General features: G+C 41.8%; 1 protein-coding gene across 1 annotated transcript in view; it reads left to right on the forward strand.

Moving 5' to 3' along the window:
• MTMR10 (myotubularin related protein 10) overlaps positions 1 to 19,551 on the forward strand; it is a 41,510-nt gene extending 21,959 nt beyond the window's left edge. The window contains exons 6-16 of the mRNA XM_056346224.1: positions 5,613 to 5,703; positions 8,169 to 8,343; positions 9,278 to 9,365; positions 9,542 to 9,630; positions 10,619 to 10,749; positions 10,875 to 10,944; positions 11,134 to 11,204; positions 12,086 to 12,255; positions 13,546 to 13,716; positions 14,633 to 14,815; positions 15,354 to 19,551. Coding sequence (XP_056202199.1) covers positions 5,613 to 5,703; positions 8,169 to 8,343; positions 9,278 to 9,365; positions 9,542 to 9,630; positions 10,619 to 10,749; positions 10,875 to 10,944; positions 11,134 to 11,204; positions 12,086 to 12,255; positions 13,546 to 13,716; positions 14,633 to 14,815; positions 15,354 to 15,953 — 1,839 coding nt within the window. The 3' untranslated portion in view covers positions 15,954 to 19,551. The remainder of the gene's footprint in view (positions 1 to 5,612; positions 5,704 to 8,168; positions 8,344 to 9,277; positions 9,366 to 9,541; positions 9,631 to 10,618; positions 10,750 to 10,874; positions 10,945 to 11,133; positions 11,205 to 12,085; positions 12,256 to 13,545; positions 13,717 to 14,632; positions 14,816 to 15,353) is intronic.
• The last annotated feature ends 418 nt before the right edge of the window (positions 19,552 to 19,969 follow it).

Below are 19,969 nucleotides of genomic sequence, written 5' to 3' on the forward strand. Positions count from 1 at the left end.
ACAGACGTGATGCATGGGTAATATTGGTAGAACATTCAGAGGTGGTTTTCTCTACCTTTAAGCAGAAAGAAATTGTAAGAACACATTGAATTTTGAGGTGAATTACTTTATTTGGGGGTAAATTAGCATGAGGCAGCTTAAAAATCAATTCTGTTTAAAAAAATACCTTCAACATCAGTTGCAGCCAATACATGCTAATAAAATACTGTCTCAACATTACTCAGTCAAGTAAATATTTTCTTCTTCATTTTTATTAATGGATATTTGGGAGTTAAGAGTTTAAGGAGTAATAGAGAGAATGGAAACTTGCACTCCTCACAGTTTAGCAGTTTAATCGTGTTTTGTCTCTAGGCTAAAGCCATAGAGTCTCCGAAGGAAGGAAAGCCAGATGGGTGTGGGAGGAAGCGGACGACGGGGAAGCAAGGGCAAGCACATTGGGGAAGTCTTAAGTTAGGCAGTGTGAAAGAAGCAACATTTCACATTCCTTAAAGGAAAAGGAGTGATTTTGATCCAAAAATTGCAATGAACGGTCAAACTGAAACCTGCTAATTTCTGGCCACTACAGTACTTGATATTAGACTCAGAAATTAGAGTATATGAAAAGGTGAGGCTTTAGCTCTTATGATTGTGAGATGATGGATAGCGTGTTGCCTCACCACACGTACGAATCTTGGCAGTGCACCACGATGGCACACACCCTGTAATCTCCTGTTTCCTAAATAGATCTCCATTTTCTCCGTCACTTTCTCTTCTGGAACTCCCTCGCTTCTTTTCCTTCAAGAAGCTTCTTTAAACGAGTACGAGAGCAGTTTCGTACGAGAGAAACACATGCTTAGTGAAAACAGAAGGAAATTTATTTATCTCAATCTTGTTTCCTGTGCAATCGAAACTAGCCTTTTCAGACGTCATAACACTTGGGATGGAGTGGAACAATTTTTTCCTAATTGTTATGAAGAATAATATGAAACTCAGCTTAGGACAAACGATCCTGACCTTTTCTAATGCTTCCCCACAACCCCCAAACAAACAAACCCAAACCCCTTCTGTATTACCTTTTTCTAATTGTTTATACAGATGGCAGAATTGGTCACCTTTATGGTCCTTGGAGAGGGATTGGAGGGGGTAAAGAAAACTTTTTTTCAGAAGTGAATTTATCTAAAGGTGTTTCAAAGAACAGCAAGGTATTTCTTTTAAGGCTTAGGAAACCTGTACTTAGAATTCAAACACATTCTCCTACAAACAGGGATTCATCTACCTAAAATGTTTACTTCAGCTTCTGAAATCCTTATACTGTTTCCTCTTTGTGTAGATTACTCGTACTCAAACCAGATTAAGAATACTTAATTTAAACATATAGTGAGTATGGGAATTCTTGTAGAGGGAGAAAAGCAGTTCTGCGTTAGACAATTCACAGTGTGGCAGCGAGCAGAATGGGCGTGATGGTCAGGGCTGAAAGGCTTGCTACCTGAAAGCTGGTTTTCTGGAGAAGACTTCCTGCCCAGGAAGATGAACAAATTCTGTCTGTGGGACTTGATTTGGTCCTGGTTGCACAACTTGGTACTACAGGTGTCTACTCGGAACAGGAATTGCAGTAGCAGGGGAGAATGGTACCCTCCCAGGGACTTGGAGACAGACCGCCTGGCTCAGGCAAGGAGATGAAATGCAGGGCTGTGAGAGCTTAGTGCGCCTTAAATATGACGGTTCCAAACTCTTTTCTGAGAGCATTAGCAATATTTTGAAGCTCTTGTCCTTGGTAAAATTCCTGTTGAAGAAGAGGAGGGCTTGCCCTGAACGTATATTTATTTGTCTCGGGCAGGGGTTGAACAGGGGACACTGACACAGGGAAATGGCCTTTGTGCTACGAAATAATTAGAGCCATTGTGTTTACGGCTTTTAATAAATGAACTTCCCAACAAGCAGGCTATTCTCTTGTTATTTGCCTAAGCCTAAATATCTTCAGCTTTACACAATTGAAAATTGGCAAGAATACCAAACATTTTTCAGTTTGATATGAGAACATTTCCTGTAAAACATGTTTGTCTTCCAATTTAAGAGCTTTCTGCTTATGGTGATGATCTGCTGAGATCTATGGAATGTGCTTGTCTTTTGAAACCTTCAGACAATAACACTACTACATGGATTTAGTAAGGAATAAACTGAAAATGATTATGGCTTTAATATTTGTTTAGTGAGTGAAATTTGTCTAAAGTGTAAAAGTGAAGGTGGTAGCAGAATTTTTTTTTTTTTTTTTATAGCAGAGAGGTCGGTGCTGGGCCTGTGTTGTAAGCTGCAGGTGGAGTGTTGCACCCCTGCAGGACCTGGTGCTGCGAGTCATGTCTGTTCTTAGCTGCTGGAATCAAACCCACAGCTGTGGTCTCATTTTCTTGGGGAACCAGAGCTGAATGCTCGCTGGCTCCCCTCACCCATGTTTACCCCCCTTAACACAGCACACACGTACTCTCTTTCGCAAATGTGGCAAGTAAATGGCAGGGATTTCAGCCGCTGCTTTTAAAAATAGGTTTTGCTGTGTTTCTGTTGTGTTATTTGGCAGCACAATGGAATTTTTTTAATGTCTTGCAGTTCATCCTCAAGTCTTGAGAGCAGATCAGCAGAGTAAAAGGCTTTCATCTCTCACTCCTGTGAACGAAGATGAGGAGTAGCTCTGTTAGTTAGTGAGAAGTTACATAAAAAAATGGAAGTCAAAATGTGTATGTACGCAGATTTCCATTTTGTTTCCTTGTGAATGACAGGCCATGTCTGTTAAAGTGGGCAGGTATTATGGAATAGCTGGTGGCTTCAGCTTTGATTTGTACACTACAATCACAAGATTTAATAGAATGTGCATGGCTTCCAGTTACTTCGTGGTGGTTATTAAAGTTTTACCAAATCCTGGGTATAAGCTTGCAAACGCTCATTTGGAAATTCATGCTAGACCATTTCCCAGTGACACTTTTATCACTTGGGTTTTTCGGGGGGTGGGGGGGTGGGGGTCTGTCCCACCCACCCACCTGGACTGTCCTGTATTCCATTTTTTTTTGGAGTTTCATTGTGGAACTGAAAGTGTGGGGAGAGAAGTTAAAGCAGCTGTTCTTCTAAGGCTCGATAGGAATTTTCTTCTTGGGGAGTGTTTGTGAAAAAAACACACATTTTCAACTCGTTAGTCTACATTCATTACTGGTTTTACAGCTAATGAGGAAAGTCCCCATCAAAAGCCAAAGTAAATTAAAATATGGTGAAGGTTCCATAATGCCGCGTGTATCACATACAATGCCTTTCTCCATGCAGAATTTAGCATAAGTGAGCTCTGAAGTTTTTCTGTAGTGGTGCAATGCTGCCAGTAGAAGTATTCTTCCAACTGTGCCGTGCAACTCCTCCTTTATGTCTATGACAATAAGACTTCCCTTCACTAACAAAAGCAATTTCTTGGATGCACAGAATGTTTTTCAAAAATAATATCCAAAACTGCCCAACGGTCAAGTAAGTTGTATCAACATGTTGTCATAAAAAAGTCATGGAGAGTTGAAGGGAAGGAAGAAAATGGAAAGGAAAAACGTTAGGTGATAATCATGTGAACTTATACTTTGTCTTTGTCCCTAATTAGAAACTTCTCACGTGGAATTTCTGTATCTGAACATGTAGGATAGGGTTTTGTGTTCTATAATGTCCTTTTCATTACATATTTTCTTTAGAGATAAGGCAGGTACTTTTCAGTAGAAGAAAGAAGCAGATACTGAGGGAAGAAGGCAAAGCTAAAGACTCCAAATCAAGTCCTAAAATTTGGAGAATAACAGTGCCAATCTCTGCTTGAAAGGTTTTTTTCTTCCTGAATTTGATTCTTTTACATATTAGGGGTTTTGTCAAGTCTTTTGTATTTAGTAGTGAATATCCACATTTAAAGAGACAAAGGCTGGCAAAGCTATACTGTGTTGAAATCTAGCATCTAATACTAAACCGTGTGCTGCACTCTTAATTTTAATAATCTTAGGGTTCTACCAAGATGAACAGTTTTTATGGGTAGAAAAGCAGTTGCCTGTGTGATGCTGGTCCTGAGACTGTTGCAAAGAATACACAGACTCTAGGCAAGACTCTTGTTGTGGCCCCAGTTAATCTATTTTTAAATCCAGGCTGAATTTCCCTTCCCAGGGCAGGGCTTGTGACTCAGCCTGGTTAAACCTGATTAATGCATCGGGTTGTCAGAGGCGGCGCTGGAGCCTGCTGCAAACTTGCAGGCATTTGGACTTACGGCTGGATTTCTTTTGTGAATGAAGTCCAGTCATCTGCGACAGAACTCAAGAGCGCTAGGTCAAAATGTAATGAAACTGACTTCTTGCTACCCTCAGAAAGTCTGGCTGATCTTTCAGTTCTGGAGATCAGCTGGGGATTGGGAAGAAGGTGATTACTGGCATGTTTAATTAACTGTATAATAATCCCACACACACTTGGCAAAAGGACCTACCCTGAAAACTCACTTTCTGTTGAAATCGAAGATGGATGGAGAATCCTTGGCCTGCCGTTCAGCTGGCAAACTGCAAGTGACTAACATGACAATTACTTATTTCCAAGTAACTTGGGGGGCAAAGCTGTTCTTTATTATCAAGCAATTTGCTTTTCCTTTATTTTCATCAATGCCCTTCATGATTTTGGAATACAAGTTAATGAGATGCAGGATTGATGTAGGTCCTGGAAGTCTTCAGAGAGCAACCTCTTGTTTTCCTGTCCAAGAGCAGAAATTTTTGAAGGTAGAGTTGTTGATAGCACAGACTGGTAAGCCTGATGCCTACATGGGGTGAATCGGTGGAAAAGATGATAAAAAATTAACTCAATACAAACTCTTGGTTATATGTGATACTTCAGGGAAGAACCAGTAGGGCTTTTGTAAAGGGAAGTTGCACTTCAAAAAACTCTCGGCCCAGCTGACACTTTGTAGAAGAAATACTTGTCAAGTGCTGTTGAATACTGCCGTCGGGTTTGAATTCAGGAAGTCCCTGTACTGTCAACTGGTGAAAAATATCCTAGTAAAATATCCTAGTAAAATTTCATTGCACACTCGCTCTGGTTTTGCCCCCTTTGCTGAGCACTGATTGCTGGCCGCTGTCAGGAGCTGGACCTTCTGAACTGCCTCAGTATGGCCCTTCTTCTGTTGTTATGTGACGCTGATAAGTACTCTTTATTTTACAAAAATGGATTATTTATCAAAAGACTAATTACAACTGAAATTTTGCTGTACTGCGATCACCACCTGTGTGTTGTGTTTCTTTTTCTGTTCTCCTCCTTACTTCTAGGTGGGGGTGAGCAGGCACAGCACAGAGCTCCAAGTCCTTGCTTGTCTCTGTTGATGCAGAGCATCGTGTTTAGGGATGCCAGCTGCAGTCTTGCAAAAACTTAGTCCACCCTTGTCAGTTAATCGTTCTTGATAGATGGTTATGAACTCACCTACTGTGATTACAGTAACGGTCTTTCAGCAACTACATTTAAGTACATAATTCACTCATCTCAAATAAAATACAGAAATCAGAAGACTGATTTTTAACTTCTGCGTATTTCATGCTGTCATAATTAAGGGCAATAAATTTTATGTCTGTAAGTAACAGTAATAAATGTTTCTTTCCTAGGTGTGCCTTGCAATAGCTCATTACTCTCAGCCAACGGATCTTCAGCTTCTCTTTGCATTTGAGTATGTTGGGGAGATATATCATAATCCAGGTAAGTGTGAAAGTATTTTGATTATTTTGTTTCCTGTTTCATAATACGTAATTTTAGTAAGACTTCTGTCTAGAAGCAGTGGCAAAAAGCATTTGAGGCTTTCTCCAGGGGTAATAAAATTGGCTTGTCCTGCACCCAACCTCTTACTTACAGTTATAAGTCACTCATTGTGATAGACATTAATGACCAAAATTGAAAGAAATGTCTTTCCTGTCTGAAACAAAACTACCTATGTCAGCACTTGTGTCAGCATGAATACTCATATTTCTCAATTCACGCTTCGATCCTCCTATTGTATGTCTATATTGGTACTCTAGGTGCCTAGCTAATCTCCCATCAGGCAGGCTTGTTCACCTGCCCTTCTTTTGGGAATAAGTTTCTCTTCTGGTGGTATTGCAGGAGGATTTGTGCAACTTGGGACTCCATACCTTCTTTCGTAGAGGCTTACTAGGCAGTTCTTACCACCCAAAACCTCCACCACCCCTGCTGAGTTGGAGCACACCCTCTCTGCTCAAGGCCAATCTCCAACTGAACCTTGTCAGTTAGGTAAGCCTGAAAAAGATGCCTTTGGAACTTCATTTCTAGTGTAATGCTGTGCGGTCACTGCTTAGTGTTCCCCAGCCAATACACAGCTGAAGACCATCAGTTCTGGCGTCACAAGCCTCCAAATAAAGTGCCATTGATGTAGCTCTGTGGTACTGAAATATTTACTCAGCAGCTGGCGTGAGAAGCCACTCATCTGCCTGTTACAAAACTCGAATGTTGTGGAATTACGAGCCTAGGCCTTCAGATCTGCACAAAAATGCATGTTTTTCATGCAGGTGCCTACATGACTGCCCTGTGCGTGCACAAGAATAAGTGTGCATGTGATTACGTTGCAGACGTGTTTTCTTACACTTACAATTTCTTACCTGATAAAAGTTGGGCGGTGATTAAGGTCCATGCACTTTAGCATTATATAGGGCTAGGGAGGAAGCCAATTCGCAGATAAAATTACAATAAAATATTAAAGTGGAGTGTGAACAAAATGCTAGTCTGTCACAAAGTTGCCTTTACTTGTCCTTAAAATGCCATTTGCTGTATGGAAAAATACCTAGTGGAAGAATTGCATAAGGTGGGTAAAAAAAATGCTGTTCCTCCAGAGCAGCAGACCAGAATGGCAAAATGTAGTTGTTCTGCTGTGCTGCAGTTGCTGGAGAAAAGAGTTTGAAATACTTCTGGTTTGGGTTGGGGAGGTGGTGGCGGTAGTGTGAACCCTGATGTTTGTAGCATAGATCTCTCTGGCTTTGCTCTTGCCACCCCAGCGCTGTGTTTTACGGCACTCGGTGCCTGCTAGTCCCGCTAAAGTAAAAGCTGAAACACTGTCTTTGTGCTTCTTGAGGAACATAACGAGCCTGCATCGCTCCGGTGTGTATGTACATCGTTTTTTCCCAGGCTGTACTTGCTAATTATAGATTCTCCCACTGAGCGGTAAAATGCTAACGTGTTCTGGTAATTGCCATATTTCTCTGCATACTGTCTTTGAACAACCATTTAGTTCCGATTGAGTCCAGTTTTCTTCTGCAAAACATAGGTAGTCTGACTCCTAGTGCAGGAATGAAGTTGATAGACACAGAAAGTAGAAACTGCGATCAGGGAGGTGACAGTCGAGCCGTAACGCTGCCTTCTGCTTTCTTTGGGCAGGCACTTGCATCTTCACAATCTCTTGCTAAAGCCTGGAGCTTTCATGGGGGAGTTTATCGTAGGGTTGAGTCTCAGTTTATTTCCTTACATCTACAAATTTACTTCCAAGTGTCAAGAAACAAAATCTAGTCTCCTCAGACGTAACTGCCTGCCTCCTTGGCACCTAAAGAATGCCCAGCAAAGGAGACCCTTCCCTATTAGTAACGTACTATCGAATCTTCTTGGTCCCTAGCCACAAAATAGTAGGCCATCTTTTTGTGTCCAGGTAAATATATATAAAAACATCTATTTTGACCTGGCCTTCTGTTTATTATATTTGCTGTTAATACAGCAGTCATGTAAAGCTGTTGAAATGATGTAATTTAGATTTTTCTTTCTTTATAAGGTACCTAATTAAAGGGTAGCCTGTAAAGAGTTCATGTTTTTACAATGTTGCTGACTTTGGCACGTTGAAAAGTCCCGTGACTGCAGGTAACATCCGTTCTTCAGTGTTAGTATGGTTTGCTTTCTGTCGAGGAGCACAACATACCAATTTTATGTTGCTTCTCTGTTGAAACTGCAAGAAAAAATACATTGACATCCTCATGTATCTCCAAGCTGTCATTAAATCGCTGATCCGTTGCAACACAAGGATAGGTAGTGTTAGTCCTGATGCTGGAGGTAGTGTTAGTCCTGATGCTGGTGGCTCATCCTTGTAATCAGGAAGGTGAAGAGTTTGATTTTTTTTTTTTTCATTTCTTTTTTTTTCTCTTTTTGTGCATTGATGAATTTTCTTTTCCTAGCAAAGAAGGTGAATGGAATAGACCCAGGAGGTGGTGGTGGTGGCATCGGCAGTGCCAGTGGTCAGCAGACACCTTTGTTCGAAACTTACTCTGATTGGGATAGAGAAATCAAAAGGACAGGTGCCTCAGAGTGGAGAGTTTGTTCAGTCAATGAAGGTTATATGATATCTACTTGGTAAGTTTCTTTTGCAACATGAGTAGAAGAAAACAGGGCAATTATACTGTCTTTCCCGTCTCCTCTACCAGCGCCTCCATCCTACCTAACCGTGCCCTTCACCTCTTAAATGTACCGCTCTCCGGAGAGGCCCTTGCCTGAAAGATACCCTGCAGGTGTTTTCGTTAAAGGAAATGTTGTGGTTTGGCATCTGTTGCTTTCATGGTTTTGTAGTTCCCTCTGAAATGTGCACCTTTCTAAACAAGCACTGCTGAGCTGTGCTGACGATAATTAAATCACGCAGAAGCACAGGACAGCCGGTTAGCACTGCGGTATTAGGGGCTGGTGCATTATCGCTTAACAGAGTTGCAACAAGAGCTGAGCTGGTAAGATGTAGAAGAATGGCTGCAGAAGCATGGCCTTAGAATCTCTGAAGATCTGCACAATCCAGGCCTGGTATTAGAATAGGCCTGTAATCAGAATTGTACTGAAGTTGCTGTGCTGAAGTTAACAAGAAAGGTAGCCTTGAGCTGTTCTTGAATCCTGAGACCAAGTAATTATGTTGTGCCAACAGGCCGTGGCTGTAACAAGCTACAGCTGCTGGGAAAGCAGGTGCAGGGCCAAGAAAGATAGGGACCGGTATGGGAAAATAGGGAGTAACAAACTACAAGGCTGAAGCACAGCAACACAATTAGCTACATGGATAGAATGCTTATTTTAGTCATGATAATTAGGGGTGTGAGAACCGCGCGCGTTCAGAGACGACTAACCGATTATATTTCTGCTTTACGAATACGCATGTGTATCGGTTCTATATAAGTAGTGTTAGAAACTAATAAAGTTGAGCAAGATGCATAACTCATATTGAGCGTCTTCTTGACTCCGGCGATCCCTTCTTCCAACAGTAAGATATTTAGGGAAAAGTAACCTTTTGTATCCTCTTTTTTTCCCCAAGCCTTCCAGAATATTTTGTGGTTCCATCTTCCTTAGCAGATCAAGACCTTAAGCTGTACTCCTACTCATTCATTGGGAGACGCATGCCAGTAAGTATAGTCTTTTTTCTGTTACTGTTCTTGATCATTGTACAATATTAATCTTACAGATACGTTTGCCAGTTAACACAGTTTTATGTGTAGCATTAAGAAAGTTTCTACAGAATAACACTAACCTGCATTATTTTGTTGTTTCTTCTGTGTTTTCCACCCCCACCCCCCATTAGTTATGGTCCTGGAATCATCCTAACGGGAGTGCCCTTGTAAGAATGGCCAATATTAAAGATGTATTGCAACAAAGAAGAATTGATCAGAGGTGAATGATTAGTTATGTTATTCTTTATAATCAGATGCATAGGATAACACAAGTGGTGGCTACATGTGACAAACAGCAGCATTTGGTAATTGAGAGGATACTCGCTTCATGATGTTGTAGTGCAATAGCTTTTTGAGAGACTGTTCTCTGAATATAGTTCTGGCACAATTTCTATTCAAGGTCCACTTCAGTTTCAATTACTCAATAATTTTCAACTTTTAAGAGATATTTATTTTTCAGGTGGCTAGAACTTGATGATAAAAGGATCAGACTTAATCTTTTCTATTGATGTTACTGCAATACAACTTACGTTGGTAGAGATTTTCTTAACCTGCTTCAGCAAGATACAGTAAAAATTATTTATTTGTGGCATTGGGGAATACAGTTCTATAGATTTAGTGCCACAGTGCACTCAGATTTGTTATTCAGTGTCCTTGATGAAAGATGAAGGCACTTAGAGCCTTGCTTAGGTAGTTTATTAGCTTGGTAGTTTTTGTGCTTTGGTGTAATTTGTAGGGTGACTTTTTGGAGTAGTGCAGGCACTTGCATTTTGTGTGTTAGGCTGGAGCTCTTGAGTTCTATTTGTGAAACCTTGTCAGTTTCCTGGCTTTATAAACTTATATATATGTTCTGCTGATTTAGCATAGGTAAGTCTTACTAAAAAATATTGGAAAATTAAAAACGGAATAGAGCTACCTAACTGGCAGTCAGCCTCAGAGTTTCCCAGATTTGTTTTAATGACCCAGCATTTCCATTTTTTTGTTTGGTAGCTAGCAGATACCAAAAATATCTGAGTCAATAGCAGCTTTGTGGTAGGAGCAACACAGTGCCTGAATAGAAACTAGACAACTTCTTATTTTTTTTCTTTTAAATAAGGTGCATGTTTTCTCTGGTTTTAGTCATTTGCAGTTAAAGACTGTTGGATGTTTCTTGAAAGACTGTTTCTCTCCCCCCAATAACAAAATGGCTGATTCTTTTTCTTACTTAGGATTTGCAATGCAATAACTCGAAGCCATCCCCTGAGAAGTGATGTTTACAAATCTGATTTGGACAAGTGTCTCCCCAACATCCAGGAGATCCAGGCTGCACATATCAAACTCAAACAGCTGTGTGTTAATGGTAGGCTGCACTGTCCTTCTTTCATGGTGGTTATTTTGTTGAAATACAACAAAATCTACTAGATCTGGCTAACAGGAGTAGGTATTTGAAGTTGTTTTGTAATGTAATTACTTTCTTTGTTGTAGAGCCTTTTGAGGAAACTGAAGAGAAGTGGCTGTCCTCACTGGAAAATACTCACTGGTTAGAGTATGTAAGGTTTGTATCATGAACAAAATGATTAATGAAATGTGAAAAACTCCCCAGTGTAAATAAGTGCTGAATCAGTTGAAGGATTCTCTCTTTGAATATATGAGTTAGGTAAATACAGATATCCCACCTATTTTTTTCTTCTAGAGCGTGAACCTGTCACATTAACTGTTGTATCACTTTTTTTTTCCTGTCTAGATCATTTCTTAAGCATTCTGCTGAGCTTGTCTATATGATGGAGTGTAAGCATGTTTCTGTAGTTCTACAAGGTAATACGACCATATAGCATGCTGTAATCACTAGCAGTAGTACAATAACGTAGAGAAACACATTTAGATAAAATCAACTGTAATCTTTATACATAAACCCCTTCGCTTCTAAATACTTTTGTCATTTGAGGAACTAGAAAGGAAAATTAATTTTGTTATGCATCTGAACTGTAGTATAGTCCCTCATGTCAGACGAATATTTAGCTTTGAGTTTTTGTGGTTTTTATTCTGATAATGATATGATAAAACCAAAACCGAAGGGTGAATGTTTGTACTGTGTTAACTGGGCTCATACTCCTGGCATAAGCCAGACCAGTTTTATTCAGAGGTCCTGGATGCAGAAGTATTACACTAACAGTGGCTGCTGTTGTGTAAGTGCAAACAGATATTGCAGAAAAAAGATGCTGAAAAACTTGCTTATGTCAAGATCAGAAACTGTTCAACTTCTGTCATTTTTACAAGGCCTGTTCAGCTAACGTATCCCACTCTCCCCATATAATGGCCTTCCAAAAAGAGCTTCAGGGTGGAAAGTATGTTGAAAATTTAAGCATAAAGGCCCTCCTTCTCAGCACATCTTGGTTTAAATACCAGGCGTTTGGGTGGGTATTTTGGCCCTGATGAATACATTGTTGTCCTGGGTACTGCAGGAACCTTTTCTGTAGTGTGAGTCTCAGTGAAGGAAAAAAAAGAAAAAAAAGGTGATTTTTTCTTTTAGTTTCTTTTGAAACCATGAGAACAAGTACAGCAGTGAAAAGCATGTTTTAAAAGAAATTTAAAGAAAAACACTACACCTAGTTGCCACTTTTTGCTCTTTGAGATGTGATTTTGTGTATGTGCCTATATATGTTATTTATTTCACACGTTCTGTATGTTATTCACAGAGGAAGAGGGACGGGACCTGAGCTGTCTTGCTGCTTCTCTCATTCAAGTCATGCTGGATCCCTATTTTCGAACAATTGTTGGATTTCAAAGCTTAATACAGAAGGAATGGGTCATGGCAGGATATCAGTTTTTAGACAGGTGTAACCACTTAAAGAGATCCGACAAAGAGGTAACAATGAATGGCGTTTGCGTGTGTAACAGTATCGGGTTAATATCAGCCTGAACGTTTGTTCACACAGAAATCTGAAAGTAAAAGTATTTGTTAATACTTCCAAATCTCACGGAACTAATGTCAGAGAAAATGAGTCTTTGTCCAGGATAGAGATATATTTTATTTATCCTCTGTAGCCACACAGATTCAGTGAAACACCAGGTGCAATCAAATGTTGCTGGGTTTTGTGTTGCTGCAAAAGGAAAAGGTCCCGCTGTCATGAATGCTAGCACAGCCCACGTTTTACATTGCAATAAGGAGTGAGTTTGGAAGGGGTCGGTTGATTTATTTGTTTTACCAAGGGTGTGTTTTCATCCTCGGTTTTTTGAACGCCCAGTTGTATCAGTTTGCAGTACTGTTCAAGGTGCTGAGCTGACTGTAGCGTTATGAACTGATGCACAGCTGCCCAACAGATTAACAGAGGGTAGCACAGGGCTCGGTGTTCAGGATTTCCAGCTGATCTTACTTGGCCGCTTCATTGCAAGGGAGAGACTTGTAATGGCAGTTGGAAAAATAGAGGACCCTGGGTTAGCAGCCTTTTCCAGGGACGATGCTGAAGAGTAACAGAAAAGCGGTGGAGCCAGGCGATAAACGGAGGGCACCGAGCACTAAGCAGGGAAAATGCATGGAGGGATAAAGAAACCGAAATAGCAAGGGAGAAATAACGAGAAAGGAAATAATTTGACCCTAGGAAAGGATAGACAGAAAAGTGAAACTGGCAAGAGGAAAATATTTCTAAAACTTTATATAAATGATAGTTTAGACTTCTGCCAGCCGTGGGCCACCGTGGAGTGAGCTAGGAAGTTAATGGGGCTGAATTCAGCTCTCCGGTCATTTCAAACAAGAAGGAAGTAGATGCGTTGTGAAAATGAGGCCACGCAGTAAGGAAGGGTCACTCAAGCACTAATTTGGAAATTCTGACGATGGCAGAAAGCATTGTTACAGCTACGTGAGCATGAAGAGAGCCCAGGAGAGAACTGACTGGCTTCTTACACAGAAGGGAAAGCTGGGGAAGGTAACACCGGGAAAGCCAGTTGACGTATTTGCTTGTGAAAGTGGCTAAACAGGAATACAGGGTGTTACAGTTGCATAAAATCATAAAAAATACAGTACTCCAAGTACTTCACCTTGTTGAGGAATGTACCAGACATAGAGCTGAATACCCTAATGGGGCGCTAACCACAAGACATTGGTATGACCAGGGAAAAGTGGGTGTTAAATCTAATAGCTCTCTGTTTCTTTTCCCAGTCTCCCTTGTTCTTGATGTTTCTTGACTGTGTTTGGCAGCTGCTAGAACAATACCCAGCAGCCTTTGAGTTTTCTGAAGTGTACTTGACCATCTTGTACGACAGTGCACGCATCTCACTGTTTGGCACTTTCCTTTTCAATTGTCCTCACCAGCGAGTAAAGGAAAGCACTGTGAGTATGGAGCATTAAACCTACTGAGAGACTTCAGCATGCCTTTCTGGAAATAACGTCATCTCAGCTAAATAGTATTGCTTTGTATTTTTCAAAATGTCATGCTCTCTTCGGGGCAAAATATTCAGCTCCCCAGATGAACATGATCAGAGTGTCCTTTCAGGTGATCTTTGCATAGATAGTAACTACCTATTAGTAGACCTATTAGTAGAAGAATGTCTGTTGAATACCACCCCCCGCCCCCGAAAAGCATTGTTATTGTGTACGTTATTGTTTGTATTCCTCTAGGAAACAGATTTGTGTCTGGAACTGATAAAGCAGAATGACAGGCAATAAATAGAATTTCACACTCCAGGCAAACTTTGAAATCTCTTGATATTAATTGTTTAAATAGTTGGAAGAAACTGCGTAAAGTTCAGATAGTGATGCACAGTGAAGGTATTTAGAAAAGTGAACACTTACATTTTTTTTTTGAAAGCTGGAGCATATCAGAACTGTGTGTAGTAAACATTTGATGGGTGATAAAAGTAAAACTTTATTTTGTTAAATATTTCCCCTTTAAAGTTGGGGGTAGCTACCTTACAAAGAAGTAGAGCATTGAGGGACCATTAGTGTATTCTCAGAATAATAGTTGGGGGGGGTTAGGAGTAAACAAACGAACAATGTAATGTCATTGAAGGTAATTTTTGCCCAGTAGCATTACTCGTAACTCTGCATTGCTCAAGTGGAGGAGAGAGCAGAGCAGTTGTCCCCAGCAGCAGACTGTCTTGCTGCTCTGTTGCTTTGATCTGCAGCCACCTCCAAATTCTATCCCTGCTCTTCTTTGCCCAGTAGTTATGCACTGGTTTATAGTTAAGATTTGTGAATAAGCCCGTTTTCTTTGATTTTCATGTGCCTGAACGTTAACTTCTTGCAGGAATTTGCCATAAGCAAAAATATTCAGCTGGGTGATGAGAAAGGCCTCAAATTCCCTTGTGTTTGGGACTGGGCTCTTCAGTTCACGAGCAGGGATCGCCTGCTCTTCCACAACCCCTTGTACATCGGCAAGAGTGCACCATGTGTACAAAACGGAGCAGTGAAGACTTTCAAACGCTCAAAGGTAACTATAGCGATGCCTGTCGGTGAATGGACTGTTTCTGTGCTTCACCCTGGGGCGTTAGTGGTTAACGGGTGAGAGTTATACAGGGCTTCACGCCCTCCGTTTAGCAACAGGAATGTTAATTCTCTCAGCTTCCCAGCCGAAAGAAATGATCTTCTGTAGAAGTAAAGATGTAGGTTGTTGAGCCTTGTGTTCCAGGACACCTGCCGATACGGCTGAGCTCACTGCCAACCTGGCATTATTCCACCTAAGAAGTGAGGCCATGCCGCTTTTTCCCCCCGGGGTTGTCATGTTTTCCAGTGAATACTGATTAATTCAACCATTCCTTGTTTTAGAAAGTCTAGAACACATATGTATTTCTGTAAAGGCCACAAGTGGCCACACTGCTTGCCCTGTGGGCCCTGCAGCAGTGACTCACAAGCTCAGCGCTGCTCGAAGGTCCCAGCATTTCCCTGGATAACGCACCCTGGCAGCGCAGGGAAATCTGCTGTGCCCATGAGCATCAAACCAGTGCATTACCAGTGTTTGTTTTCTGCAGAAAAACTACAGCTCCACACTGCGAGGTATGCCCCCAGCCTTAAAAAACGGAGTCATCAGTGAGCAAGAGTTCCTTCCGAGAAGAAACTCTCTGATACTAAAACTGAAACCGGACTTTTTACAGCAAACGGAGAGTCAGAGTAACAGCATGGAGCAGTACTTCAGGGACTGGTTTGCAAAGCCTGCTGATCTGCACGGCGTGATTCTACCCCGCGTCTCTGGAATGCAGATAAAACTGTGGAAACTGTGCTACTTCCGCTGGGTCCCCGAAGCCCAGATTAATCACGGTGGCTTCATCACGGCTTTCCATAAAGTTTCTTTGCTGGCAGATGAAGTAGACATGTTAAACAGGAATCTTCGGCAGTACAAGAGCAACTCTTCTCTGCAAGGCAGCTGCTCGGAACTGGATCAAAGCAGGATGTACTTCAGAGCAAACAGTTTAAATGACACCTCTGGGGTCCCAGACTTTCTCTCCTCCTCATTCCCATTTTCTCCTGTAGGAAACCTATGCAGACGGAGCATTCTGGGAACACCTTTAAGCAAATTTCTAAGTGGTGCCAAGATCTGGCTATCCACCGAGACACTTGCAAACGAAGACTAAGATGATGCGATGGTTTGAAGGTTTGGGGAAATTACAGCATATCATTTTGTCTTTCTAAGTTAACACTGCTAAATGCGGCATTGAAAGCTGTAATAATTTTTATATACAAACATTATGTAAGTTTTGCACAAATATTTAAAAGCAGAGCAAGTCATGCTTCAAATCGCACAATTTTGTCTTCAGTAGTTCTCATCTGCTAGGGCTTCTGGTCCCTAACACCTCTGTTTTTGTGGTTTGGCTCATTATATGCGATGGAGCATTTCAGTAGCGAATTGAAAGGCTTGGTGTGCTTGTTGGTGAGGGCTCTGCTTGAAATAATTCCTTTTTTCCCAGGTAGTGACTGAAGCGACTCCTGTGTCAAAACAGCTTGGCAGATCAGCGTGGTTAGGGGCAGTGGGCACAGGCTGACAGCCGAGACCTGGGGACAAACCGTTCTCTCAGACTGCCTCTTCAGGAAGAATACTGATTTGCATACTTACATACATAACATACTCATGTTCTGTGACTCGGTCACCCTACGTATGTGTTCACGCAGTGTGTATCCATGGGGAAGGGTCCTTCCCTTTTCTGTCTCTCCCCAAAATCTATTCATTCACAATTAGCCAGATTTGTGCTCTTTCTCATGAGCTTGACTTCATAGGCTATAGGAATCAACTTCAGGACAATGCACTGTTAACCTTAAAACATTTACTGTAGATACGGTGTTGTAGTGGCTTTAGAAGTGCCTTTAACTGGGAGGAAGCAGTAGCAAGATTACTCTAATGCAGCTGACACCCGCCCCCCCCTTACGGCAGACTGGTAGGGTAAGGTCTTGTTCCAGCTCCTGCCTCCCCCTCTCCATTCCTGGAAATAACAGGGCCAGCTCCAGAGACAGCAGGTTTTTTTCTCCTCTTTAAGGAGAAGCTCGTTGGAGGTGCCTTCTTTTTACATACGTGCATGTCTATACAGGCAGTGCCCGAGGGAATGAAATCCAGCAGCTTCCCCTTGGCTCTAAAACCTCTTAAATCTCCCTCCCCTGGATGCTGTGCAAGAAGCCTCAGGTGTCACAGGGAGGAGAGCAAGGGAGCGGAGTCTATGCGGAGAGTGAAGGAACAGCAAGGTGTCATCCTCACGGGGGAAGGCTGGCTCTTCACAGCGAGGCTGTATTTTATATTTACCGATTTCTGTGTAAAACACCAATGCTATTGAACCGATCCAGGTGTTGACCCACAAGTTAAGGCACCAGAGGCTTTGTGCGATACTCCAAAAGCTGTTATCGGGGGACGGGGGGAAGCAGCCTTGCGATGGTAACACACAGGGTGGTGGAGTTGAAAGGCGGGGAGGGACAGGGGCTGGAGCTTGTCGGTTGTTTGTAAAGCCAAGCTGGCCTTCAGCACAGCCTAAAACCCACGAAAACGTGGGGTTCAGATGTCTTAAGAGTGCTTGTGTAATTTATTGTAGAGAAAACGCACCTGGAGTGGCCTTACAGGTGCGAGCTGTGTGCGCCCCCCCGGCTGGCAGGGCTGTGACCCACAAGGCTGCTGGGGCGCGGGGTGCTGCCCCCCCGGTGCTGGGCTGGGGGGTTCGTGGTGAGCTGATGGGAGGGGGGGTAGGCTTAACTGTTTTTAACTAACCAAACCCCCAAACCCCTGTTTTTTATGCAAAGAAGCTGAGTGTGTGTGTGTGTGTGTGTGCATACATGTGTGTCTGCGTGCAGACCCGCACACGCGTGTTGTGACGTGATGCCAGATCGGGTCTGGCCAACTGTTTGTGAGGAAAAAACGTGTGTTCACCTCAATTGCCTAATTATGCTGCAAGGTGGTCTGAGCATGTTAAATGGTCCACAAACTAGTTGTGTTTATTTACAAGCTTTGCTGGAGCAGTCATCTAACTTGTTCGATTCATTATTCAAATGTTTGTATTAGTTTGCTTTTGTGATTTTTTTTTTTTTTTTTTCCCCCATTAGCTTACTGCTTTCCTTGGCCTGATACTTGACATAAAAGACCTCAACCTGTGTGCTTAGTGTCTTTTGGTACCGATTTTTTATCTTTTCAAAATCAGTTAAAACTATGGTGTCTTTTTTTTTTTTTTTCCTTCTTTTTTCCTTAGAAATATAACTTTATTGGTTTAAAGGTACCAAAAACATGTAAATAAATTACTCCACACAAGCAGCTGGTGGAATAATAATAATAAAAAAAAAAGTTAATGTTTAGGCTAGTACCCTTTGGGGGGGGGGGGGGGGGAAATGGGTACTATATTTAAACAGGACTGTCTTTTATAAGGAGATTTCAGACATTTTTACATTTCAGCTCTAAGATGTATACAGATGCTGCAGATGGTCTTTGTACTTTATATATATAGCATGGGAGGGGGTTAAAAATAATATGCCTTTATAATAAACAAAACCTGTCTAAATATCTATTTGCCAAACAGACTTAAAAAGAGATGTTGCGCAGTTGCGAGGGGGAGCTGGGCAGGCAGGGGCTGGGATGGTGACAGCCAGCACCTCCTGCGTGCAGGGCAGCGAGCCGGGCCCCCCCCCAGCCTGGCCTTCAGAGCAGGCTGGCCCGCCGCGCTGGGGCTGTGTACGGTGTTTCTTCCTCTTAAGTTCAACATCTTTTGACTTTGTAATTTACTTTTGAAAGACAGGTACTAAACGTTAATTCTCCACTCTGCACAGTTGCCTTACCGGTGGTCAGCAGGGACTGCTCCAAACGTCTTTAATAACTTTCAAAAGCAATTTTGGGGTGTGAGTACCTATCTTTACCTTCTCTGTACAGAATACTGACATACAGGTGTGTATATATATGTGTGCATGTGTATATATATATATATGTACACATTTCTGCTCACCATTTAAAACGAGATACTGTTAATGCCATTTTGGTGTTGCAAGAGTGAAAAAAAACTACCATGAAACTTATCTTTTTTTGTCTGTTTCTAGAAAACGTGCACTATTTTGGCTGTTACTGGCTGTTAAATCATGATTTTTGTACTACACTGTAAACCATGCGGAGGGAAATAGGAAACGCTGGTTGATAGGGTTAAAGCGTTCCTCCAGTGTCGTTAATTACTGCGAGGCAGAGCTTACTGTAGACTTGGTGATCATGGCAGTACTTCATTCCCCACTTACTGCCACGGATCAAAGACGTTTCTTTCATTCCAGAAGTGCGTTGAGAAGTGTGTGTTGGTGTGTATACCCAGGCCTGCACATGTGCCTCACGTGCACCTGCCTGCAATACCACTTTGATATTAACTGCCTTGTATTTTTAATGAAAATGTAGCAAGTGGGGCAAAGGTTTTGGCTTACTCTCAGATGGAAAGACATTAAAACCAAAAAAAATTTCTAACATGTATTTAAGCAAAGGATGAAATCTTAAATTTGCCTCTAAAGTAAGAGAGAGAAATCTGTACCTCAAATTGCTGTAGGCAGGTGGTTCCTAATGCTGTTGCTGTGATGGTTTAGAGTTTGCTATTTCAACTGAAACTAAAACCTTTGTGCCTGATAATGATTTATTGAGTAAAGTAGCAGTGCCAGGAAGATTATAAAATCCTGATGCTGAGTTGTGAATGTGAAGTAAATTAGACTAAATAAAAGTTCATACCTTTCCACAGCGAACTTCAGGCGCTTTTCTTTCACCTCCTCTTAACAAAAAACCCAGGGGGGTGGGGGTGGATTCCAAGAAAAGCAGGGACACTGCTGGATGTAGAAAGGTGATTGATATAAAAGATGTGCAAATGATCTTGATTCCTCCCTGCGTTCTGTTACAGCGCCTGCTGTTTGTACAGTCAGCAGAATTTCTGCTAATTTAGTATGAGAATGAAGAGTCCAGAGAACAGCTGTTGGTTGGGTGTTAAAATAGAGGCAAACCCACAGGATTCTGGTGTCTAACAGAGAACTCGTCTTTTGGTTCCATTTCAGTTGACTGCCTTGTTTCTGAATGACAAAACACATCCACGTCTGTGAGTGACACACTGCAAATGAGCACAGTGCCCTGGTCAGGTACTGCAAATACTTCCCTTTCGTACGGCTAGCA

The sequence above is a fragment of the Falco biarmicus genome, chromosome 7 (assembly GCF_023638135.1).
Source record: "Falco biarmicus isolate bFalBia1 chromosome 7, bFalBia1.pri, whole genome shotgun sequence".
Classification (NCBI taxonomy): Eukaryota; Metazoa; Chordata; class Aves; order Falconiformes; family Falconidae; genus Falco; species Falco biarmicus.